Genomic DNA, 27,271 nt, shown 5'->3' on the forward strand with positions numbered 1-27,271 from the left:
CTGGTGAGAGAGGGAGAGTGAGAGTTTTTCTTTACGTTACTCTCACACACAGATATGACCAAGACAGCAGCGATAGCAGCGAAGGACTTCTCCAGTATGTGGTTGCCAGGTGAGTGACTGTCTGTGCAGCTCTCTCTCTCTCCATCGGCCTTCATTTACAGAGGCCAATTAAGCTGGGTGTGAGTGTGTGCAGTAGAGAGAAGTGTGTTTGGGCTGTTGATTAATGCCACCGCCTCTAACAAGCCGGACTAATTAGAGGACATCAAAGAGCGAGAGATGGGACGAAGAGAGAGATGTGGAGGGATGGAGGGATGGATGGACGCCTGTCACAGGCGGAGGGAAAGGTCAGACACCTCAGCCTAACTGACTGCGTGTGTTGACTGTGTGTGTTTTTGTACTTGAACTGAAAAGGCTTATGGGAAAAATGTTAAAACTTTCCTTAAATTTGTAATGAAACCTAATGGAAGTGACAAAGTATCACTATTGCAGCAGAATTTTTTATACTGTGTTAAAATTAAACTCATTTTCTTTATTGTCCAACACTGCAGCAGTGTTAACTTCATGCTCACTTTATAAATATTTAACTGTTTTGGCTTTTTTTTTTTACCCTTGCAACTTTGAGATCAGCTTCAACTTTGTGTGTGTTTGCTGGTGTTGGTGGGCTGCACTGATTAACACTGCTCCCATTTTCAAACTTTAAACCCTGCAGTCTCTGAAAACTAAACTTCAAAGACCTAAAGTACAAAGTTTTCTTTAACGAAAAGGCCAGATAATCTAAAGAGGAAACACCTAAAATAATCATCATTCTCTGCATTTGACTATTAAAAAAAAGCAGAACAAAGTGCGACTCCTCCGGCCCTGCGGCCTTGTTGTGGTGGTCAGCTTAGCTCTCAGAGAACTTTCAGATTAAGACTCAGATTAATTCTCAGATAACTGACGAAGGCTGTTAGAGAAAGTTCATCAAACTCCTCACTGACTCATCAGACTCATCATTACCAGAAATTATGTTTGAAATGTCACTCAGCTCACATTGTCCTTTTAATGTCCTGATATAGTTTATGATAACAGCATTAATCAACAATATTCCTTGCCTTATCAAGAAAGTGAGTAATTTTATAAAAATCACCAAGTCAATTCTGAACCTGATGCGGCCACTGCTGTGACCTGCTGTGACTCCGACCAGACTGACACATCCTCAGCAACCTAACAAGAGCACAGCAAAGCCAGGCACATCAGCATGATGATAGAAAAGCTTGGAATGATATTCAAATATTTATTTTGGTAAACAATTTTTTGTGATGTTCTAGTTTACTTGAAAGTTTGACAGTTCTGCAAATTTACGACAAAATTTAAGGAGGCTAAAAGAGAAATTTTAGGTTTAAGTTTGGCCAAACAGACTTGTTTCTTTAATATGTGGTAACAATAGTTTCCTGACCTTTTTCCTTTATTGTGTTAAACCAGGAATGTCAAGATTTATTGAGTTAATCTCAGTTATTCAAGGTCCAGAATTAGTGCACTAATTTTTTTTAAATCGCAATTAATTCTCAGTGTCTTAATGCAGTCAGAGTGATGTAAAATAACTCCACCACTGCTCTTTAATGTCTTATTTTACTTTTTAAAAAAAGTTCTTTTATGTCATTTTCAATCCATAACAAGTTCCTTTTCCATGGTTAAGTTCATGTTAAATTTTCAATCCACCAATCAAAGCAGGTCTGTATCCAAACAGGAAGTCAATTACCCTTAGTTTAAGGCAGAAGACAAAAAAAATCACAAAAAACAGTCAATATGCAGAATAATGGAAATTTAAAATGCAATAAAGAAAGAATGTGCTTTATCTCAATTAACTACAGAAAATCTGAGATTAATTGTGATGAAGATTTTAAATCCGACAGCCCTATTTTAAACATTGTCTCACTTTGCATAAAGAATAATTCATACGGTAATCCTGAATGAATAATTCTGCATGCAATTTCTGTTAAATTCAAATGCACAACATCGTCCATATCATGTATTAAGTTATCTAATTTTTGTATTAAATAATGGAGGCAGAAAGTGATTAAATTTTGATAAATCTTCTGACAGTGTCAGCTGTGAAGTTTGCTTCAAAAAGAGTCTGAGACAACGGCCGCCACTAAAATATGTTGAGTCCTAAACCTCAGAGGATCTCTGATCATTTCTTAATAGCATCCCATATCAAAACTATAATCCGGTTTTATTCAATTAGCTATATTCTACGTGCCATTGTCTACATGTACTTATTAATGTCATAGTTAGGATCTTCAGAGTAAATTTTAGGGTATTTTAGAGTCTTGAGGTAATATTCGGAATGCTGGTGGAATTTTATTTATAATTGTTTATATTATTGTATTATCCTATCTGTGCCTCTGTGTACAGGCTCCACATAGCTTCTGAGGAGTCCCATTTCACAAATGAGATTTTTCTGAATATCATGATGAATTGTTTTGCATTTTTATTGGTTTTGTATATAAACTGATTGATTGACTGTGGTTAAATGTCGCACACTTGACAATCAGCTGCTGGAACATCTCAACTTTTCCTTTCTTGTTCTTTTCTCCTCTTCATTCCAAATTCTGCCCTCATCTAGTTATCTCCTTCCTTATTTTTGCATGCCCCCATTCCCTCTCCCTCGTACAGATGTGTTAAAGCTGCTGATCAACTCTTTGATGCTTTAATGTAAAATAATAATCTGCAATCAAATTTGGCATCGTCCATGCTGCAAAATCCGCACCCCTTTTGTTGGGTTGTGTCCCGAATCAAGGAAGTAGAGTTTTGGGTGTTGGGGGAGGTCAGTGGGATGTAGGGGTAGTTGCTGCGGAGTTTCATCTCTGCCAAAATACCCAGAGGAGAATAACAGAAACAGTCCAGACTGAACACACGCACTGTTGTTCCTTATTCCTTTTGCGTTGCATCATTTATTCATGACACAGGATTATACAGCATTACATTTGCTCTGTTTAAGATGTGTGTATTGTGTAACTCAGGGTCTCCCTGGGTCATTGATAAACCTAGATCCTTGTTGCGAGATTAGCATATGCTGTAACAGATTAATGATGGGTGAAGCCAGCATAATAATTCAAGCTTGTACTTGTAAATTATCTTTCCAAGATAAATACGGAGCACATTTAAGGCAATTTACCTCAATTTACCTAATTTCAAGCATATTTGCACAAAAATTTTAAATATGTTTATTGCATTTAACTGTGTCTTTGTGAAGTGAAACTTGCTGTTCTTGTGTGTGCAGCAGTGTGTTTCAAAGAGAGGGAGGGTTTCTATAAGACAGAGTGAAAGAGAGGGAGAGAGCAGGCTAATATTAATAGCCACGCTGACAGTAAGTGTTGGGTTTAACACTCTGTGTTCAACCCGGTACAAGGGGAAGTCGGGAGGGGAAGTGAGAAAAAAGACGCAGCATCTTGATATACTGTCCCACTACTGTATTACTGACCACATTATCCACCATGCTTCTGTCTGTAGGCCATTTTGAGCCATGAATCAATACACACCTTCGCCTGCACTGTACAAGAGGCGGCGCTCAGGGAACTTCACCTCGCAGCTGTTTTATGAGATGGACAATCATTTTATATGGTGGATTTGGCTTTGCTGTTCTGCACTGCACATATAACACAACACAGAAATACAAGACAAATATAGTTTCTTTAATATGTTATAGTTTGGGAAAGTTTTGAAGGTGTTCAATCCAAAGTGGAAGACTTCCCAGTTTGGGGCAGATTCAGTGAAAATTATGCAACAATGGACAGGCCTGTAATACAACGAGAAGCCATTTTTAAGTTGGAAAACCACAAGTGGACTCTAATAATACATTAACCAGATGTTTTGCATGCACATGGTGGGTGACCAAATAAGCTTTTTTTTTTTTTTTCTTTTTGCAGAAGTCCGTTTATTTGAAGGAAATCCTGCGGTCATTTAGTATGTCCATGTGTGTGTGTGTTCCCTGACCCCAGCAGCAGAGAGGAGCTTTTCCTGCTAATGCTACTTCTCTCTTCCCCTGTGATGCTGCAGGCACCAAAACACACTGATCTCATGTTTGTTTGAGGGGGGAGAATGTGGGTTTATGTCTCTTTAGATCAGGGAGATTATTATTTATATAGAAAAAAATGTTTATAAAGGTTTTAATACTCAGATTGGAAAGAGTTCTCATTTCTGTGAACTAAAGAGGTCTTTTGGGTGTCCTTGAGAATTTTGACCAAGTCCAGATGCCTCTTGGAAGCAACTTCAGTTTTGAATTTGAATATTTGAATGTTTAGTTAATAGGGGTGATGCAATGTGGCATGGTTTCAATAAAGAACATGAAACTGGTGTGATGCAGGCAGAGTTCATAACTAATTTTAAACTCTTGCCCCTAATTGGATCATTGAAGAAGCTGTGAAAAAAAATACACATTATGCACATTTTTGCTTTAAAAATGCCACTCTGGACTGATGTTTTAGTGTTTGAAACAGGCATCAGGTCAGTGTTGGTCAGTTGTTCAGGTTTGTGATCTCCTCCATGTGTCACTGCTGCCCCCCAATGGTGTAAACAATGCTTGACCACTAACTTGTCCATACTGTTGAGTCAGATATTAGATCTTTCCTTTTTGGTTTGTTTAGTGTCTAATGTTTCATATTTGTAAAGCACAGATTAAGAGAAAATTTGACTGAACTGTAGTTTAATGATAAACAGGATAAAGCAAAGAGGGGATGAAGAGGTGGTGAAAGGCAAGACAGAGAGGAGGAGGAGGGAGACTGAGAGTTTATTATGCAGGTGGCAGATATAATTAGTTGGTCGTTGGGCAGATTTGCATGCTTTCACAAAAGGGAAGTAGCTCCGCGTGCATGTGTGCGTGTCTGCTGGTAAGGGAGTGAGAGAAAAAGAGAGAAAAAAAGGGTTCAAATGGACACAGCGAAAAGTTCTCTAACAGTTTTTGGTATTAGACATTTTTTAAAATGGATTTAAAGGAGATGTTTTCATTGGTTGGCTGCATTCACACTCAAGAATGGAAATACATACTCTTTTAATCCAAAAGATTACTTGGATTAGACATTAGTATATTTTTCCTATCATCCCTTTAATCTCTCCTGCCAACATACCTCAGTCTTTTTATAACAAAGTTTAAATTTAATGCCAGCCGCCCATCATTGCCATAGGTGCTGTCCCAGTACAGTATAATGCAGGAAGTGATGTTGCCTTTTAATGAATGACACACAACATGAGACATTTTTAGCGCCATTTCTCCCACGTAAACACCTTGAGTTAAATTTAGAACAAGCAAACACCTTCTCTATGTTAAACCGCTGATTTGGAAAGTATGAATGAATGTGGGTTGTATTGAACTTGTGAATGATTCAGCCTTGTTGTTTATTGTACAGTGTGTAGGCTTAGGTTTTGACCTGAAAACACTTAGCTCTAACCATCCTGACCTGTATGCTTTTCCCCTTCTGTCATCGAGATTCTGATCACCTGCTTCGGAAACACTTTTCTTTTTCGTCTGACTGTTGTAAGAAACAGCTTTGCTGGATTATTTGTCCTCATGTGTGTGTGTGTTCCTCTTTCAGATATCAGGATGTCAAAGCCAGCAGAGGTGGAGAAAGTGGGGGCTGACTCACCGTTAGAGGGCACAGGTAAGATGAGCTCCTACTATTGAAACAAAGATAGAAATATAGATCTCTATACTGTGCATCTACACTAATACAAAGAATGAATATAATAAGATACAGTACAATCCCATAGAAATTAATATAAAACAATGCAGCTGTAATGCAATGAAGAATCTAATAGAATAGCACATTTCATTCACAGGGAAACACAGTGCTTCACAATTAATCAGTCTTTCTTAGAATAATTTCAAAAAAATATGATCTCCTTTGCAAAAACAGTGTATAGTATTTAAAAAGACCCAACATTAATAAATCAGGGACGCATGCTAATATTGATAAGGGCTGATAATAACCTAAATAAAGTCTGTTATCAGCTTTAATTGACTTTTTTGCCATTGTTTTTGGCAGAATGTACTATGTCTGTAAAGTTGTAATCACAACCATATATTTATCAGGGCCAAAAAGAAGTATTCAGTAAGTTGCAAGGAAAAACACCTTTACCTGAGAAAAACCTCAGGTCAACTCACGTTAAACAGTCAACTGCCATGACTATGGAGAGAGGGAGATAAACAAAAAGAAAAGGACACCTCGAGATAAAACAAGGATAAATCAATGATCCTCCTCTTGTTTTCCTCTGTGTTACAATGCCAGTAATGATAGTAAAAGTATTCGTTATATTAGCAGGAACAATCATGTAGGCTACAACAGACTGATCATTCTAATACTAACATAAGAAACTGTGATGATAATTACCAGAGAGGATTGATACTGGGTATTACAGTAGATGAAGTAAAGCAGCTTTTAGTTTCACTTTAACATTTACAACAATAACACATGTAAGGCTGATAGTGATAGTTTTAGCAATTAAGTCAAATGGCGATAATAGCAGCAATGATGTCAATGGAATAATGAAAAGAATAGAAAACAGTAGGATATGACAGAATAAATTAGAATATAACAGAGAAGAATGCATGATAAGAGCATAAAAAGTCAAATAAGATATGATGGAGTAGAACAGAGGGTTGAAGAAATTTGCCCAAGGCACACCTAAGATCAAGCCAAACCCTCAAGGCACACCATATTCATACTACACCGCCTGTTTAAACGGCGATACACTATCTGTAGTTGTCGTAATAAGGTATGATTCACAAATTCCAACAGCATACCTGGGCTTGCCCCTGGGCACACCATTTGGGGACCACTGGAGTAGAATATGGCAGAATATAATGGAAAATTACAGAAAGTAGGATATGATGGCATAGAAGTTGACAGAATAAGAATGAAGTAGAGTTGAACAAAATGCAACAGATTATGGTATACAATAGAACCTAACATAATAAACAGAAACTAAGGCAATTTGTGTTTGGTACATTATTTCTTTGTTGTAACAATGTGTCTTGGTAATAAATCTTATACCGTTAGAAAGTCTGTTTTTTACCCTTTTAAATGATGCCACATTTGTAAGGAACATGTATTTGTGGGATGAGCAGCAGAGCTGAGTATGTGGGTTGCGCCCATGAAAAATGTGCCAGATCTTCTCTGCCAATGCTAAACAGCTTATTTTGCTGTTGCTATTGACTCTTGTTTTGAGCTTCTGGTACCCCCAGGTGTTGCCAGTCAGGTGCCTGATTGGCAGCGCCTGTGAGCATGGGCCCTGCTACAGTGGTCGGTAGATGTCTGCTTCAAGAACCGGCATGCCACGTTTGACTGATCTGGATAGGGCCCATCGGTTGGGCAACTTCAAGATGGTGTTCCGCAAAACCAAGTTGCGGCATTGTTTGGAGTGAACCCTAGTACCATCTCCAAACTGAAGGCCAAGTTCCATATAATGGGGGGATGTCAGAGACAGGCCGCGAAGTGGGCATCCCAAGAAGAAAATATCCCAAGAATACTGTTTTCTCACCCTGTCAGCAAGAACTCTATCCTCCAAGATGACAACACTCGCCCCCACAGAGTGGGGTTTATCCGAGACTACATCCAGAATTTGGGAGTGAAGATGATGGAATGGCCTGCCAGCAGTCTTGACCTTAACCCCATTGAACACTTGTGGGATCAGCTTGGGCATGCTGTTCGTGCCAGAGTGACCAACACAACCACGTTGGCTGACTTGCGACAAATGCTGGTTGAAGAATGGGATGCCATCCCACAGCAGTGTGTGACCAGGCTGGTGACCAGCATGAGGAGGAGGAGCCAGGCTGTTGTGGCTGTGTATGGCTCTTCCACACACTACTGAGGCTCCTGTTTGGTAAATGAATAAATTGTTAAATTGTCAGTATGTCTTGTTTCTTCAAACTTCAATCATCCAATCCACCAAACACCAAACAAGAGTCAATGGCACAATCAGCTGCTTGGCATTGGCAGAGAAGATATGGCATATTTTTCATGGGCATAACCCACATACTCAGCTCTGCTGCTCATCCCACAAATGCATGTTCCTTACAAATGTGGCACCATTTAAAAGGGTAACAAACAGACTTTCCAGCGGTATAAAATTTTTTGCCGAGAAGCATTGTTAAAACAAAGAAATAATGTACCAAACACAAATTGCCTTTCTTTTTGTTTTAGATTATAATACAATGTAGCGTGTCAATACCTGCACTGTAAGACTGATCAAAAAGGATGTTTAAAAAGGGTTGTGTTAACTTTAAAATCCCAACCAGCTATTTCAGCTCTATTTTTATGAGTTGGTTGAATACATTTTTAGTTTTAAGTAAACAGCACTTGATCACCTTGATTTGACAATCATCCCTTAATCTGCAGAGTTAACCCAGAATGCTTTTGGGTTTTACATTTTTGCACCGTGAGTGCAAAAATGACTCAGATAAGTCCCGCCTGTGGGGAGCAACTTTAACCCAGCAAAGATAATGTACTAAACTCCGTGGAAGACCACGTCACTGGGTCAAATTGCTCCTCTAAGTCTTTGCTACTTGTAGTAAATAAGAGTAGCTCATTTTTGGTGGCATGATTGTTGGAAATTAAAATATGTGAAATACATGAGGGGATGAGTAACATGTGACTTATTTATTCTAACTTGAGTCATACTCAAAATAATTACTTCCAGTACTTTAAAACTTTTACTTAATCAGTTCTGACAAATATTTTGAGTATTTTCGTGTTCAGTTTTACAGTGTATAACATAATAGGATAGAGTAGAATGAAAATAGAATAAAATTAAACATAATACAAAATATATATATGGGATGGTGGAATAGAATAGAATAGCTATGACTACTTTGTGTATAGACATGGTGAAATGTTTTCTTTAAATTTTATGTGTTAATAAAACCAGGGAACCCCATTTACACAAGGTGACAATAAAAAATCATTAAATATGCTCAAAGCACAATAACCCATATTGCATATTATTATTATTATTATTATTATTATTATTATTATTATTATTTTTATTATTATATTAACAAATTGTGTTCATTAGGATTACAGAAAGCATGGCTTTATCCTTTTTTTTTTATTGACACAAAATATGATCAAATCTATTTAATGTAAACGTGATCAATTCGTCACTTTTTCCTCTTCCTCCCACACAGATTCAGAGCGGAATGGACCTGAATCAAATCACCAGGTATGAGACTCCTGTCCTTATTAGCAGAATCTTCCAACCACTTTCACCTACATGACGGATCCACCCAGAACAAACCACAGATAGTGTTGATTTCTTCTGTTGTCTTTCCTTTATATTTCTAATCTTTTTTTATTTCATCGTGACATTTTTATGGTAGAATTTGATGAAAATGTGCATCAACCTTCTCTCTGAAGTAAAGGTGGCCGTTGTCTTCATTACACCTCAAGACATTCGTATTGATACGGTGACGGTGTGATATTACATGTCCCTGTCTGCCAACTCACTTTACATTACAGCTTTACAGGAGAGGGAGAGTGCAATACACAGATGTAGCTCCACATACAAGCTCACAATCAAGCATGCAAACAAACTGCTGCACTCCTGCCGCTTCATCCCTCCTTTATACCGAAGCTAGGTTAACTTGCTTATGTTCAATTAGTCACAAAAAAAACAACAATTTTTAAGAGACAAAAAGGCAAATTCTTGAATTAAAAATGTGATTAAAAATCATATATATATATATATATATATATATATATATATATATATATATATATATACTTACATAATTTGTTTCTAAAAATAAAAAATAAGTGTGAAATAGTTCAAACATACAGAATTCCTTCCCTTCTTTCTCTGTTGTTTATAATTATCCCCTCACCTATAAACCATTTTTATCAGATTTCCTCAGACTTGTGTAAATACATCACATTATTTCCAATTATCGTCACTAAGTCTTCATGTTTTAGTAGTTTAACCTCCTAAGACCCTGCATGTACATATGTACATATTACATTTTAGCTGTCAAACAACAAAGTAATAATTTATGCTATAAGAACTTTGGAGATAATTGTCCCAAATATTCACGTATTCACGAAAATTAAGTCATTTGGTTGAAATGTTGGAAAAACTGTCGTTTTGATATTCTTGGATTTAAATTTGAAAGACATTTCATGGAAAATTCAAGGAATTTGTTTGAATGGGGGATTTTCCATAATTTTCCTAGAATTTTGGGGAATCTATTTGAAGTTGTTTGGGAACGTTAAGACATTTTAAAGGGAATTTGCTTTGAAATTTGGGAATTTGATGTCTAGGCTTTATGATGAAGTTTCACTGAAACATTTGGGGACTATTTGAAGAAATTTGGTGGTACTATTTTAAGGGGTACTTCAAAATATATTTAAGAATTTTTACAGACAGTTGAAGTATTTCTTTGAGGTTTAAGGTATTCATGTGGATTTTGGGAAGGAAAATTCCCAAGGAATCCCTGTCTAAAAACAAGGCTGATGTTTCAACTGATCAAGTTCTGCTTAGTTTAAATAAGTCGAAGAAACAAAAAATGCATTCCCAACAAAGGCTCAGGTCTCAGAAGGTCAAAGAAATGACTAACTTGTATATTTGCAGTCAATTGCTGGATTTTATTAAAAAAGAATGAGGCAGATTAGAATATTTTATTTTTGTGTGAATCTTTAGTAGAAGCAGTTAAGCTCATTTTTGTGTACATTTCTTAACATAAAGTTGTTTTTATTCTCCTCCTGCAGGCTCAGTCAATGAAAGTCAATCCATTTCCTCTTTCACCAAATCTGAGCAGCAGTAAGGTGAGTGTGTGCGTCTGTATTTGTTTGTCTGCGTCTGTGTGTCCATGCCACTTAACTGCTTGTGCATGTCTCTGCATATGTCTGGGCCTCTGTTTGTGCATCTTTTGTGTTTTCACGTCACACAATAGGCTTATTGACAGTATAGCTGCCTCAGCTTTGTATTCACATGTGCATTTAATCGCTCCTTTGTCATGTTCAACGCTGAGGTTCATAATGTGTCGACTCCCCACCCAGAATCCAATGTAAACATATCCTCTGAGAAGAGCTTGGCTATGATGGCACTCTGCCTTCATAAAGCACTCTAAGGTTCCAGAAACGATGATGCTACAACTTTCCAAAATGTGAAATCTTGTTCATTTGCATACCACTGGAGATATGCAAACCAGTTAGCTGGAAGAGCCCCCGTTGCCAGTTCAAACATGCCTGATCCAGGAAGAAACGTTCAGCCCTTTGTGTAAGAATAAGAGGGACCAGTGGGCTTTTCTACCCTGAGAAAAACTTGGTACATTTGTGATCAGCTTACATGTGAGATAATTCTGATTGCCTCTTTATTTCATGGCTGTTTTAACTGTTTCTAGCGGCTGGTAGAGCTGGAGAGAAACAGTGTGAATTCCTTTACAGGGGTGGAGTGGTGGGAATTTTCAGGGGAAACGTTGATGAAACTTTGGATGAAGCCTTGGATGACGGTCTGTTTTTCATTACGTTTCTGTTTTATACGCATATCAATATCTGGTTATCTATTGTCTCTTCAGAATAAGATGGAGGAGTGTGGTGAGATGTCCCCGGCCCTCCCTCTCTCTCATGGCCCAACCCCCTCACAGACGGCTCTGCAACACACACAGCTCATGCTGACCGGCTCCCAACTAGCAGGGGTGAGACAGATTTAGCAAAAAAGCATGCAGACTAACACTTTGCTTATGCTTCTACTCTGCTTGCTTCTCTTTTGCTGCTTTTGAACACTTTGTCTCTGCTTTGTCTCCATTTACTCATCATCTTCTTTTCAACTGCATCTCAATCTTCTCCTCTCCTCTCCTTCCCTTTTTCTTCCTGCCAGCTGACGGCTCTGTTGCCAGCGCAGCAGCAGTTGTTGTTGCAGCAGGCTCAGGCACAGCTACTAGCTGCAGCTGTGCAGCAGTCCAGTGCAGCCCACGCCGCTCACGCTGCCCACGCAGCTGCCCAGGCCAATCAGCAAGCTCAGGCAGCCGCAGCCGCAAATCAGCAAGCCCAGCAGCAGCAGCAGCAGCAGCAGCAACAGCAGCAGGTGGGACAAACAGGGCAGCAGGCCCAGCAGCAGTCCCAGGGACAGGGACAGAGCACACAGGAGCAGACAGCCCAAAGTGTCCCTGTCCCACCTCCTCCACCACAGCTTGCCCTCTCCCAGCCAATCCAGCTCACCGCCCAGGTACTTCGTGTCAATCTCATCCACTTCCTGATGAGCAGCTTGATTGAGGAACCATTTTCAAACCGTGGAACAATTCTTGCATGTCTGCTGTGCATTTAATGATTCACAGTTTCCACCTTGCATGAAAGAGCACATTTTCCCTTTCTCTTCTCATATTTTAGACAATAACAAAGTGGTTCCACCTACACTGGTTGTACATGTTATCTCTGCATCCAAATCAGCAACTCTCCTCCAGTGGAAAAAAACCTTCATACTGAAGCATTTTTGTGCCTCTGATCCCTCTTTCTTTTAAATAGATTAATTAATTCTTGTGTCTCTTATCTGTGAATTAATCTTTGTTATTTAGGACATCCAGCAGCTTTTGCAGCTTCAGCAGTTGGTACTGGTGCCCGGCCACCCACTCCCATCACCTGCCCAGTTCCTCCTCCCACAGGCACAGCAGGGCCAGCAAGGTGGGGACACCTCTTACTAGAATAGGTTTTGTGAATTTGCCAGACATAAATTTGGCTTTTTAATACCAAATCCGTCATGAGTATAACTGATAACTTTTTTCCCTCTGTTCAGGACTCCTATCGACACCAAATCTTATTTCGCTACCTCAGCAAAACCAAGGGAGCTTGCTGTCTGCTCCATCCAGAATGGGACTCCAAGCACAGGTAGAAGGAAACTTTCAAGCTTTAGTCAGTGGAAAAAGCAAACTCTGTAAGTCATAACGATCTTTTCGTTCTCACTTTCAATCCTCTGATGTCACCCCTGCAGCAGCGAGACAAAAGTGTGGAGGTGAGTGGCGGAGGCATGACCACGGTGCCCTCAGTGACCTCTCACCCAGAGGAGCCCAGTGACCTGGAGGAATTGGAGCAGTTCGCCCGCACTTTTAAACAGAGACGCATCAAATTGGGCTTCACACAGGTAGAGAAACAGCTGCTGTGATTGTTAGCATGTGAAAGCGACATTTGCTCTCAGTAGTTTGTTGTTACTTGTGTAAAACTGCTCTTCCTATTTTTTTTCTCCACCAGGGAGATGTTGGTCTGGCCATGGGGAAGCTGTACGGCAATGACTTCAGTCAGACCACAATCTCCCGCTTTGAAGCCCTCAACCTGAGCTTTAAGAACATGTGCAAGCTGAAGCCACTGCTGGAGAAGTGGCTCAACGATGCAGGTGAGAAAAACAGTGCACGGCATTCAGTCTATCACAGGATGGAAGAAAAGGTTTGGAGAGCACTAGGACACACTGTCTGTCTTCCTTCCTCAGAAACCATGTCCATAGACAGCACCCTGCCCAGCCCTAGCTCCCTGTCCTCTCCCACTATGGGATTCGACGGGGTCCCTGGTCGCCGCAGAAAGAAAAGAACCAGCATTGAGACGAATGTTCGAGTGGCCCTGGAACGCGCATTCATGACGGTAAAGATATTAAAGAAGAATAAAAAAACTCAGAAATAGATATTCATATTTTTTAAATTTTCTTTCATGGTGCCTTCGCAAGCCCAAATATTTGAATAACTGTTTATAACATGCTTGGTGATTGGTTATTGAAGGACAAGTATTTAAAAACAGTGAGCATGTGTATCTGCATGAAAAATTGAATAGAATATTTTTTATTTCAAACATGTAAGACAGAGAAATAAAGATAAAATCAAGTAGGCAGATAGACAAAGAAATAATATTAACCAACAATAAAAAGCATTGAACTTGGTGTAAAGCTGAAAAGAGTGAGAAGAGGCATAACTTGTAAAAATTCCACCTTTTTATTATTGTGCAACAGAAAATGCTCCAATAACCACTTACAAGTTTATGAGATTTCAAAGCATCTTTTTTCAAAGCATGCTCCAGTATACTACTTCATTTCCCTGCAAGTTGGGCTTTGAGTCAACTCCCATCTCCTGTCAAAGACTTTATTCATTTTTTTTTTTTTTTTTTGAGAGGAAAAAGGACATAGGTAGGGCTTGATTCAACCTCCTCCTCTTACGCTTGTGGCCTGGATGGCTAATGGGGTACCAAGGATTCCAAAAACACAGGATAAGGGGAAGTATTCAGGGCCCGGATTGACTTTACCTTATTGCCAGAGGTGCACAGTATTATTAGCATTATGTCAGTTTCAGCAAATATTACTTAAAAGTTAACTACCATTAGGCAGATATGAAAATGTCTGATATTTATAACTACTATGTCAGCAGTAATTATCAGCATTATGTATAATTAGGTTTGTGGTGTTAAGGCACTACCAACAGACCTACATGAGCTCAGGTCTTTTTTCTTCATTGTTCCTGGGCTGCACGGTGGCGGAGGAGTTAGCGCTGCTGCCTCACAGCAAGAAGGTTCCTGGTTCGCTTCTCAGTCAGGGCCTTTCTGTACTGAATTTGCATGTTGTCCCCCGTGCATGCATGGGTTCTCTCTGGGTATTCCAGCTTCCTCCCATCACTAAAGATATGCTTGTTAGGTTTATTGGTGACTTTGAATTGGCTGTAGGTGTGAATGTGAGAGTGCCTAGTTGTCTGTCGTCGTATGTCAGTCCTGGGATTGACTGGCGACCAGTCCAGGGTGTACCCCGCCTCTCGTCCAGAGAGCCCCCAGCAACCCCCAATGGGAAAAGTGGTATAAAAAAAGTATGGATTCTCGTCCCTTTAACTTGAAAGGCTAGCTAAAATAATTGAAGGTAAACATCAGTATATCAGATATTGGTAGAGTCTAGTATTGTACTTCCCGAGTTTTTTTTGCATCCAGTATTGCAGCAAATAATAACAATAACTGATATACAGTGCCTATAAAAAGTATTCACCTCCTTGGATGTTTTATCCTTGTATTGATGTTATAAATCAATCATGGTCAATACAATTTGGCTTTTTTGACAAACAATAAAAAAAACTCAATGCCATTGTGAAAACAGATTTTTTATAAAGTAGTATCAATTAAATATAAATAAGTACGATTTAAAAAAAAGTGATTGCATAAATATTCACCCCATTCAAAGTGACTGAAATGGGGATCACCTGAGTGCAGTGAATGTGTCACTAGTGACTGTAGTAAAAAAGACACCTGTGTCTGGAAGGTTCAGTCACTGGTTAACCAGTATTCCTGGCTACCATTACACCATGAAGACAAAAGAACACCCCAAGAAACTCAGAGAAAAGGTTATTGAAAAGCACAAGTCAGGGAATGGATACAAAAAATTCCAAGGGACTGGACATCCCCCCGAGTTCAGTTAAATCCATCATCAAGAAATGGAAGGAATATGGGATGTGTGTAAACTGTACTCACAAACTGAGTGACTGTGCAAGGAGGAGAATAGTGACATAGGCCACCAAGACATCTGTGACTACTCTGAAGGAGTTACAAACTTCAGCAGCTGAGATGGGAGAGACTCTGCATAACTCAACTATTGCCCAGGTTCTTTACCAGTAGACTAAGAGAAAGCCACTGTTGAAGAAAAATCATTAAACCTCAACTAGAGTTCACCAATGTGGGAGACTCCATGGTCAAGTGGAAGAAAGTTATTTGGTTTGAAGAGACCAAAAAGTTGTTCTTTTTGGCCATTTTTTGCACATCGGCACAAACACACCATCCCCACTGTGAAGCACTGGTAGCAGCATCATGCTGTGGGGATTCTTCTCAGCAGCTGGCCTTGGAAGGCTTCTAAAGATAGAGGGTAAAAATGAATGCAGCATAATATAGGAAAATCCTCAAGGAAAAAGAGAACTTGTGAGAAGATTTATTTTCCAGTGAGACATTGACCAGAAGCATACAGCAAAAGCTACACAGAAATGGTTTAAAGACAACAATGTGAATGTTCTGGAGTAGCTGAGTCAAAGACTAGAATTTAATCTAATAGAGAATTTGTGGCTGGACTTCAAAAGGGCTGTTCACGCCTTATCCCCATGCAACCTGACAGAACTTGAGTAGTTTTGCAAAGAAGAAAAGAGTAAAATTGTAGTGTCCAGATGTGCAAGCCTGATTGAGACCTATCCACACAGACTCAGTGCAGTGGTTGCAGCCAACTGTACCGCTTGAAGGGGGTGAATATTTGGACAGTCACTTATTTTACAGTATAGTTTTTAAAATGGCATTATTTTGTGGCATCTGTTTTCACTTTGACAATAATTTTTATATTTTTTCTAATCAAAAAAGCCAAATTATATTGACCATGATTGATTTTAAAAAATCAATTAGAGGGTAAAACATCCAAGGTGGTGAACTTTATATAGGCACTGGACAACTCATTTAAACAAAATTACAAAGTGGTTAACAAAATACATAGAATAAAACAAAATCAAAACATGGGCAGAATAGAAAAAAGCCTCTAAGCTGCCCGTGGCAGGGTACTGTGGTGGATCTTAGATTAGGATTTGGAGCTTGAGGTGTCAGTAACTCTGCAATGTAAGGGAGGCCAGACCATGTTGTGTTTTCAAAGTCATTTAAAGATGCTTAAAACCAATCTTGTATGTTAGCAATGAAGACGAGAAAGGATAAGGGTAAAGTTGGACCTATAATTTGTCTTAGTTAAAATCCAGACAGCAGTACTCTGAGCCTACAAGAGTCAAGCCATTGAGGAATGACTAAGGCAAGTAAAGAGACTATGCAGTAGTCCATCCATGAAAAAACAAAGCTGTGAATAAGCCTTTCTGACAAAGGAGAGCTCATCGTTTCTGAATGCTCTTTTTCTTCCTCCCTGCTGCAGAACCAGAAGCCTACCTCAGAGGAGATCCTACTGATCGCAGAGCAGCTTAACATGGAGAAAGAGGTGATCCGGGTCTGGTTCTGCAACCGCCGACAGAAAGAGAAACGCATCAATCCCACCAGTGCCACCCCTCCATTGCCCAGTCAGGCCCCTACTGCCCCGCCGACGCACAAACCGCCCTGCTACAGCCCTCACATGGTAAATATCCAACCCTCATAACACTCTAGCATGTTTTAGTTTAGTGTACAAGTCCATCACAGTGCGTTTCTGTATGTTGTGAATGCGTAAAGGTTATTGAGCTGTTATCATGCATAAGAAACTGAAACATGTCTCTGTCTCTCTGCCAGATGTCCAGCCAGCTGTCGCAGGCCGTAACCAGTCTCAGCAGCACAACAGTGACCACCATGTCCTCTGTCTGCCCCCTGACTTCCAGCCTCACCTCCACCCACCCTTCTCTCAGCTCCGCACCCTCCCCTGTGACTCCTCCTCCTCCTCCCCGCAGCACGGCCAGCCCTGCCACTCCCAGCCACAGCACACTCAACCTGAACACAGGGTAAGAAAGCAGGACACGCTCGCTCACAGCACACTACCTTTATTCCACTTAAGTGTTACTTCACTAAAGTTGAGGTCATGGAAACATTTAGGATTAATTTTGGAAGTCAATCAAAAAAACAAATATTTCCCAATAGTCTTTGAGGATACGTATCATTCTGGTTTGAATCTGTGTTTTGCCGGGGAACAGATTTGTTCACTATAGCTCAATGGCGTCAGTGTGCTTAGGGACACTTGCCAGGTGGTCAGACAGCTTTCAAAACCCCCTCCTCTCACACTGACTGATATTTAAAGGAGGGATTTAGCTTGACATAGGCTTACTTTCTAAAACTATACTCTCCCCATTAGGAGGACAGAAAGTCAGTGTGGTTCAAGCTGTCTTTTTAATCATTCACACAACTTATCTGTGACTTTTTATGTGTACAAAGATGGTCCAAACTAATTTCCGCTCTTATCCTCACACTGAACAATAGCCAAACCTCTCTGGACAGCTGCTTTTTTTTTTTTTTTTTACATCTTCTCCCTTGTAGTGTAGCCAGTCAAAGCTATTAACACATTGAATTAGACAGAAATTCATTAATCCCAAGAGAAATGTTGGATCACAATTGTTCCAACATTTTCAAACAAATCAAGTTATGCGAAAGAGAATGAAACATGAGAGAAATACTAAAAACAAAAAGTGTATTACAAAGTTTTGAGTGGATGAAATAAACCATGCCTAATAAGGAGAAAAAACCATAATAACCAAAGTATAGACAGTAGAGTTGACGGTTCAGACACAGATCCAGGCTCAAGCTCAAGGCGAGCTTTGGGAAGTAGCAATGCAACGATACAAAACAAGATATTTTTTAAAAACTAGATTTTGAATCAGAGTAGTAATGTGGGCATTTCTAAAATAGGGATTTTGCAAAAGAAAATCTTGCTACCTAGTTTGACAATCTGTCCTAAGTCAGTCTATTAATCACCACTGGCTCTGAGATTTCGGCCCCAAACCCCTTATTTTGTAGAGAAATATTTTTAAGTATGGTTTATAATCTTGGATTATAAACACAAGAGCAGCACTTTTTCTATAAAATAACACATCCTACAGTATACGATATAAGGGAGAGAAACCCCCAATAGAAAACGGAAATAGTCTATTCTGTTTGATTGATAGATTAAAAGGACTCATTAACAAAGTCTTCATTCTCAACTCAAAAATAAAAAACAAGATGTCATGATGCACACTTTTACACAGCATTTCATACATCAGACAAGTATTCACTTCTGTGAACTTTTGCTCTGACTTTTTTTTTTGGGGGGGGGGTAAAAATCATGTATTAGAGAGTAAACTATGTGTTCTCAAAATAAAACAGTGTTTGTTAGAAATTCTAAATCCACTCACTGATCATTTTATCTGGTTTACCTCCTCATCTGCTCAATACCTCAAAAATCAAGTGGCCAATAATTAGTCGTAACCAATGTGTGTAGGCATGATGTCATGATCAAGATGACGTGATGAATTATGGAGCAGAAACGCGATTTAAGTGGCTTTTAACATGCCATAGTTGTTGCTGGTGCCAGACAAGCTGGTCTGAGTGTTTCACAAACCAAAAATAATAAATGAAACATAGAAAAAGGTCAGAGGTCTAATCTAGGATTAAATTATGTATAGACCCATGTAAGAAGTAATTACATGAACAGTGGGCTTGCTTTAGCCTCATAAGCTTACGCTAACATAGTTACACTTGTATATATTTAATGTTACTACAAAAGACAATGTAGCTAAGTTAGCTTTAGCAATGTCATCTTAAGCAAATGTGGGTCAAGATAACGTAGCTACATAGATAACTTAGGTACGTATTTTATGTAGCTGCTTTGTGAGTTTAGCTTTAGCTAAATTAGCTGGACCAGCTACACTGGATCCATTGGATGTTCTCATGGAGGACAAGCATTTTTCTTGTAAACAGACTGTTTACTCTACTTTAGTAAATGTTTTCTAATTAAGTTTTGCAAGTCAGGTTTTTGAATTTAACTTTTGGTATCCTAACCATTAACTTCACTCTTACTCTAACCCTAAACAGCACCTTATTCTTGAGAAATGACTTTATATTAACACTTAATACTATAAAATTACTAGATAATTAGGGCCCACTAAAATAAAGTGTTGTGGAAATAACTTTAAAACTTGAAAGTTGGATGTTGTGAAATCTTGATAAATGATAAGGAACCTGCAGAGTCTGTATCTCTACATCTGTTACATAATAACAAGTCATGATCTAAGTATTAAAGCAGTGGTTGGTTTGATTGATGCAACATTCATCTGAATCATAATATAAACTGAAACCTCACTGTTTCTCTCTGTGTTGGCCACCACAACTCTGTTCATTTAGGCAAAACACATAAACACACACTATGACCACTATGACATTACCTAACCACACATTACCATTAACTGCTCAGCATGACTGCTGCACTGCACCATGCTCGGTTCACCTGCAGTTTGTAGTTTAATGTTTGATACCGTACACACACACACATGCAGTGATTGTTTTTTTACTCACACACACACTGATATCTCAAGGTACCATTGGGTGACACTGCTCCCCCTGTGTGGCAGTGCTTTTTAACCCTGTGTGTGTTTGTGTGTGGTTCTTGTGTTCACAGCTTATGGCGTATGGGTAAAAAGAACGGTGACGTGTCTAACTACATCACCGATTTTGCTGCAAACTTGAGGTGAATACGACAAACATGCACATGCAGCACACTCTTGTTCAGCGCAGTTTCTTCTGTGATGTTGCTGTTTAACAAATACGTTTTGTGTGTCTCTACATATCTAACCTCTTGTTCTTTACATGCACAGGGCTGAATTCGCCCTCTGCTTGTCCTTGCTGCTAAACCTGCTTTTTTCCCTCACCTTTTTCTCCTCTGCCTGTCTGTGTTTGTGGATATGCTCGCACACGTGTGGTGCTGCCTGTGTGTGTGTGTGTGTGTGTGTGTGTGTGTCTGTGCGTGTGACACAACAGGAACACTGTGATGGGAGTTAACACAGGGATGAACCAAGCCCTCCTCGGTAACAATCCCCTGGCCACTATCCAAGGTGTGTGAGAGAGAAAAGAGACACAGTGAAATGGGTTTATTTCTGCAGAGGGGGAGAAAAAAAATGACAAATTTAGCATCGCAGATAAGCTGGGTATAATTCTGGAGGTCATAGAAGAGGTGGAAGAGGGCTTTATATCACAGACTTGTTTGTCAAAGAAAGCTTTAAAACTAGGGCTGTCAAGATTAATCACACTGAAATCTTGACCACAATTAATTAGTCATTTTTTTACCACACTTTAGATAAGACTCTGTAGTATTTCCCCGCAGTCACGAGATGCAAAATAAGTCCACCATTGCTCCTTAAAGCAGTGGTTCTCAACTGGTGTTGACTCAGGACTCACCACCAACTCCCTAACGAACAATCGCAACCCAAATTTCAGATATTTTATTTTCTAATCATATTCATTCAGTGAAACACAGTAATGAGTTTAGACAGCACATAACATGATAAAAAATGAGACTGAAGAAAATAATGCAAAGTTTCCAGGAAAAGTATTTTAGAATATTCCCAATAGTTTCTGGGACACATTACTAATAAAGTCCAAAACATTTCCTGGAAGGTTCCCAATAATTCTCTGATTTTTACAGTAAAAAAGTTCTTTGTAAAATTTCTTTTGGTTTTCGGGAAAACTCCCAGAAAATATTACCTACAGTTTCTGGGAAAACTTGCCCACTCTCAAACTTTTTTGGGGAAACTACTTTAAGTTTTCTCGGGAAGTTCACAATAATTCCTAAAAGATTTTAGATAAACTGACAAGAAAATGACTTGATAATCCTGAAAAAAATTCTGTCAAGCACTTTATTGTTTTCCTTTCTGCTATCAAAAACTTTTACTACCAAAAAAAAAAAAAAAAAAAATCAAAAGCACTTCATAGACAATGTAAATTTTTTAACCTAGCACATATTCACGGCCCCCCTGGAAACAGCTCTGCGACCCACTGTTGGATCCTGACCCACCAGGTGAGAGCCACTGCCTTAAAGGGATATTCTATATTTTTAAAGTTGGGTTGTATGAGCTACTTGGTGATAGAAGTGGCATATAGTAGTGGCCCTTCAAACAGGGGAACCGAGGCTATACAGCACTACAGATGGGTATAGTTTTATTGTGCAATTTATCGAGTTTTAGGTAAAAATGGGACAAAAAAAACCAATGTTGGCTCAATTTTATGCCATATCAGAAAAAATGGGAGCATTTTATCTTTGACCAAGAAAGCCTCTGTGTTTGGCTACGGCTTTGTCTACACGTTCCACTGCCTCAGCATACCCAAACAGCTGTTTTTGCCAAACACAGAGACTTTCTGGGTAAAAATTAAAACACTTCAAAAAAATTTTGATGTGGCATACAACTGAGCCAACATTGTTTTCTGGCGCATTTCTTTCCTAAAACTTGTTAAACTATACAGTGAAGCTGTACCCATCTGTTATGTTGTATAGCCTAGCTTCTCAAAGCAAAACTGAAATCACTGAATGATACCTTATACCATGGGTTCACAACTTTTCAGCCATGACCCCCCATAATAACAGTGCCAGAGGCCGGGGACCCCTACTGTTTCTGGAGTTGGTTAAGCTTATGATGTTGCACAAAGCATCATGTAAAAATGTGTATTTCAAGGAGTTTTTGTACGCATTACTTACATTTGGGCACAAATCTTATTTTAATATGGTTGTATTTTAAACTTAACTAATTTTTAGGATATTCTTTTACAATCATGGGTACATTATAACATATTTGGAGTTTTTCTTTGTTTTTTGTTTTTTTTGCAAGCCCACCTTAGTGTCAAGCAACCATCCAAGAGGTCCCGACCCCACTTTGGGAACCACAGTCTTTTACAACCTAACTTCAAAAATACTGAAATATCCCTTTAATGTTTCATTTCACTTGAAAAACTAACAGACAGCTCAGTGGACAAGTCCAAGGTTGTAGGCACCTTTTGTAATCAGACATTTACCTTTTAATCATCCCTTTAGGTCCCTTTCAATCGGTAACAAGTTATTTTTTCCACTGTGAAGTTGTCATAACCTTTGATCTACTCATGAAAGCAGGTCTGTATCCAAACAGGAAGTTGATTACCCTTCGTTTAAGACAGAAAAAAATGAAAATGACACAAAACAGTTTTAAATAAAGGATGCAATTTATCACCATTAACTACAGGAGTTCTGGGATTAAGTAGAATTAAAAATGTTAATCTTTTGACAGCCCTAATTTAAAAAATCAAAGATAATGGTATTTGTTTGGTGCAAACCTGCCATATTTTTCCTCCCCTCAAACACAAGCTGTTGTCTATGATAACTTCCTACACAAACACACAAATCCTCATCCACACTGCACACTACAGATCCACCCTTACACACCTTCCTACACTTAAACACAACACAAAAATAACATGTGGGGGGAAATACTGCGCACAAAACTGCAAGAATGACCACCAAACAGTCCCAGCAACCGTCAGCAGAGCGAATTCTTAATCATACTCTAAACTATGAGCAGGAGCAGAGAGACGTATGAAAAGAAGAAGTGTGATGATGAGTAATACAGTCATGCATGGTAGGTGAATCAAATCGCACGGGTAGACTGCAGGCTGGAGATATGGGTGAATACACAGAGGAGGGTTATTGCTCATCCACAGTGTGAGGCAGCTGAGACAGACAGAGACAAGAAGAATTTCTCATATGTTGCCATTGACATCCATTAATCCATCCCATCATGTGTGCGTGTGTTTGTGCTCATGGTTGCGTTAATGTGTGGGCTGAGTTTTTGCATGTGCGTCTGTGCTATCTCACACATCTTTCGCCTTTCATCTTTTCATTTTATCACTGATCAAGTTTGGTGATAATTTCAAAGAGAAGTTTTAGTGCCGATTGCTAATGTCGTGTGGGTTGTTTCAGCACTTAATTTAGGAATCAGTTTGTTTTGATCTGAATATGTCCACAACGATGGGAGAAAAATGTGTGAAACTTCAGCTCTAAATGTCACGTTTTCTGCGTCAGACCCCAAAACTAGAGCTCCATTTCTGACTCATCATTTCACACCACTATGAAGCCCAACACACGCCGAGTGATCGATCTCTGAGGAGGCAGAAATAACAGCTTCTTCACCAAAAGTGGCCTCAATAGACCGTAACAAAGTGCACCCACAAGACTTTCTGAGCTAAGAGTAAAAGGGATGCTCGTGCTTTTATTTCAACAAAAAGGGAAACATATTTTTAATCTGTTGCTATGCACTTGAATTATTTATTGCTGCATGAAGCTTGTTCAGAGTTTCCACAATAGACAGTTTATCTGTTCTCTTCTGTATCTGAACCCACTAAATAATCCAAGCTACAAATATCAGTCAATCAGTTACAACAAACTCTAAGTTTTATTGGCAGTGTTTTAAAGCTAAACACCTGTAAGCGCTCACTGACTGACAGGTGCGTGCAGCACTTTTTACAAAGTAACCACACTTTGATCGCCCTGTGGCCGCTCCCTCAGCTCTCCATTTAAAAAAGAGGTGGTGACGGTTATTCCCCACCTACTTCTGCTGAAAGCAACAAGTTCAGGCACTTTGTCTGCATTGGCTGGTTTTATAGGAAATGATTAACTTGTGTGGTGGTAGAGGAGGAAGCCTGAAAGGCAGAAAATGGACAGAAACCACACATGAAAAACACTTTATGAATTACAACAGCTTTTTATGGGTGATGTTTGTCAGATACTCATGCTGTGTTTTTAATAACTTAATCATCAGCACTAACATAGTATCATTTGTTAAATGATGTTTTCATTGGTAATAATCAAGGCAAACAATACAAGCTCAATATATACATTTCAAAGTAATTCAGCTCTATTTATAAAGCACTTAAGACACGACTCTTCAAAGTGCTTGGAAGCAAACAGAAGAAAAAAACAGATGAAGACAAGGGCAAATAGAAGAGTTAGATTAGAGCCTTCTGCCTCACCATATCATTCCCCACTCCATCGACTGTTCTAACTCTACAATAAAGCCAGATAAGCCAACACATAAATCTAAAAAAGTATTTAATGTTTATTCAGCCTCATTGATATTTACAATCTCTTTAAAGCAGCAGGATATTTACCAAAGTTAAAGCCATATAGCTAGGGCTGTCAGCATTAATCATGATTAATTAAGGTCCATAATTACTGAATTTACTTCTTTTAATCACACTCTTTATTGTTCCTTTCAGCACACTTTAGTTAAGCCACTGCTGCGTCTCCCTGCAGCCACAGTTATGGAAAATAAGTCTACCATTGCGCCTCAATGTCTCATCTCACTGTCAAAAAAATCACAATCAGCACAATCAGTCATCTGCAGCTTGTGTAAACATTCACCTTTCTACTGTTTACTTTGTCCTTTTCAATCTATAACAAGCTCCTCTTTCAGTGTTACATTCATGTCATAATCATCAAGCTAGCAGTTTTATAATGTATTTCAAAATAAAAACTTGTCCGTTTCCAGATAGGAGGTCAATTACCCTTAGTTTAATAGAGTACAAAAATCCAGAGTTCAAATGTGAAAAACTGAGATTTATGGCAAATAACGACAGAAATTCTGAGAATAATCACATTTTTGAAGAACAGCCTTTGACAGCCCTCCATACTACATATGTAGACTGAAAACCCAGTCTAAGAAGAAAGTCCTTAGTCGTGACATTGTGATTCATCTTCCTCTGACACCCTCAATCTTCTTTAAAATGATTTCAAAAGACCGGCTCCCCCAGATAAAAATCCTCCTGCGGCTTGACAGCATAACTGAACTCCTTTTCTCCATTTCAGGATGCTCTTTGGGAACAAATAACATGGATATGTTTTAACAACTTGGTTGCAGAGCAAAGACTCTAGCTTCTTTACAAGAATTTTGAAGTCAGTAAAGTGTTTCCTTGTAAACCTAGACATACCAATGATTTAGTCTCTGGGTGATCAATGAAGGCCTACTAGCTGGAGTGTACAGAGTACAATGATGACTCAGGGCTTGAGTTTTGGTATGAATCTCAGTTATACGTGATGTAGACCCTTTTCCAGTGTTACGGGCTAAGCCCAGATAAATAAACAGAGAATCTACTTGCCCTAAAAGTGGGGCAGGCAAACACCAGCCTTGTATGCTCCAAGAGGCACTGCGGTGATTGTGCAGTTCTTGTTTGGCTGGGTTGTAACTCAAAATAATGACTAGTTTCATTCAAGTCCAAGGGTGTAGGTTGTGACACAGCAACAGCACTGCTGGCATGGTGCATTCAAGACTACTGGACAATCCACTGACTTTTCAACACAGCTTAACCCACTGTTTATTCCTTCATGAAAACCAGTCCCAAACAATTTATAAAAAGAGAAGAGAAGAAAAAAAAGAGGAACTCTTTGTTGCTTATCATTCCTAAAAACATCTTATGTCACAGCATTAATGGGTGGCTAACTCTTACCACTAAAAGGTATCAGGCAGCAGAGGAGTCCAAAAGATTTCATCTTGTTTTGTTCCTGGATGCCAGAATAGTGGGGATGATAGTAACAGCTCAAGGATGAAATTTTACTGTATATACCTGCCACCACTGATTGCAGCAGTCCTGTTGGTCCGTGTTCATTTCTCAACACTTTTGAAAACAGAAATTAAGTGATGTATTCAGAGACCCCTGTTATGTTCTGCCACGTCAAAAACAAGCCAAAAAGAACTTGCAAGCCAGCAATGGCTAATACGGATCATTTTGCTAACAGCTAAGCCCTGCCCACTGGGTCACACTTTTAACAAACACGACAAGGGTCTGTACCAGTGTTTCTTAAGTGGTGGGTCGGTACCTAAAAGAGGGTCGTGGAGCTCTTTTTAGAAGGTCACGAATGTGCACCTGGAAAAAAAATGCACAAAAAAGTTGTTTACATTTTTCCAAGATGTGCTTGTTTCGTCCTCTTTTTGATTTGTCACGTATTCTGTACTGTTTGAAGTCCAAACCTTTTCATGAGCTGTATCTGGTCAAAAATGTCAGAAGTTTGAGTCAAAATCTCTCATTGAAGAGTTTATGATGGGTCCAAAGGCTCCACTAGTTGAGAACCACTAATCTATACAGTGTCCAAAGCTTTCTGGCATTGAGAAGATGCATGCATATAAAAACATAAGGCAAAACGTAGAGAATTAAAGCTCATGAAATGAATTTTACTAATGACACTGAAAAATGTAATTAATTCATTTTTGTTAATTTTCTGTCTTCTTTCTCTGTCCTCAGCCCTAGCAGCCAGTGGTGGCCAGCTGCCTCTTTCCAGTCTTGAGGGGGGCAGCAAGGTGATGCTGGGGGCCTCAGGGGGCCAGGCGGGGGGCCTCCCCTCCTCCCTCTTCCTCAACCACCCAGCCCTCCTCCACATGGGTCAGAACCCCGGCGCTGGACTGCTCAGCGCTGCCGTAGCCAAAGCCTCCCAGCCGTCCCCTTTCCCATCAGCCAGCAGCATCAGCCCCACTCCCTGCTCCCCCTCTCCCTGCTCAAGCCCCGCCTCTTCCTGCTCCTCCAGCGAAATGGCACACAGCCCGCCCTCTCTGGGTGGGGCCAAGATTGAGTGACCGCACCAAAGGGCCAATCAGAGAGGGGGAGGAAGGAGGAAACGAGAATCTCGCCTTTCACACCAAAGCTATCTCTTTCTCTCTCTTGAGCTCTTCTTCCGTTATTTTTTCGCAATGTGTCTCTCTCTCTCTTTCTCTCCCAGTCTTTCGATGCCAAAAATACACAGAATGGAAGCGGAGAGAGGGAGGAAGGGAGGTGAAGGAGGGGAGAAGGGAGGGAAAAGGGGAAGATTGAAACCAAAA

At 39.5% G+C, this 27,271-nt stretch overlaps 1 protein-coding gene across 1 annotated transcript; it reads left to right on the forward strand.

Moving 5' to 3' along the window:
• On the forward strand, positions 1–27,271 carry pou2f2a (POU class 2 homeobox 2a). Its single transcript, XM_041794228.1, has 15 exons — positions 1–109; positions 5,571–5,636; positions 9,161–9,195; positions 10,737–10,793; positions 11,546–11,665; positions 12,542–12,647; positions 12,760–12,851; positions 12,955–13,104; positions 13,212–13,353; positions 13,447–13,595; positions 16,867–17,064; positions 17,214–17,419; positions 20,065–20,133; positions 20,424–20,497; positions 26,700–27,271. The coding sequence occupies exons 1-15, from the start codon at positions 55–57 to the stop codon at positions 27,026–27,028; spliced, it is 1,848 nt and encodes a 615-aa protein (XP_041650162.1). The 5' UTR covers positions 1–54; the 3' UTR covers positions 27,029–27,271.

Source organism: Cheilinus undulatus, linkage group 8, assembly GCF_018320785.1.
Source record: "Cheilinus undulatus linkage group 8, ASM1832078v1, whole genome shotgun sequence".
NCBI lineage: Eukaryota > Metazoa > Chordata > Actinopteri > Labriformes > Labridae > Cheilinus > Cheilinus undulatus.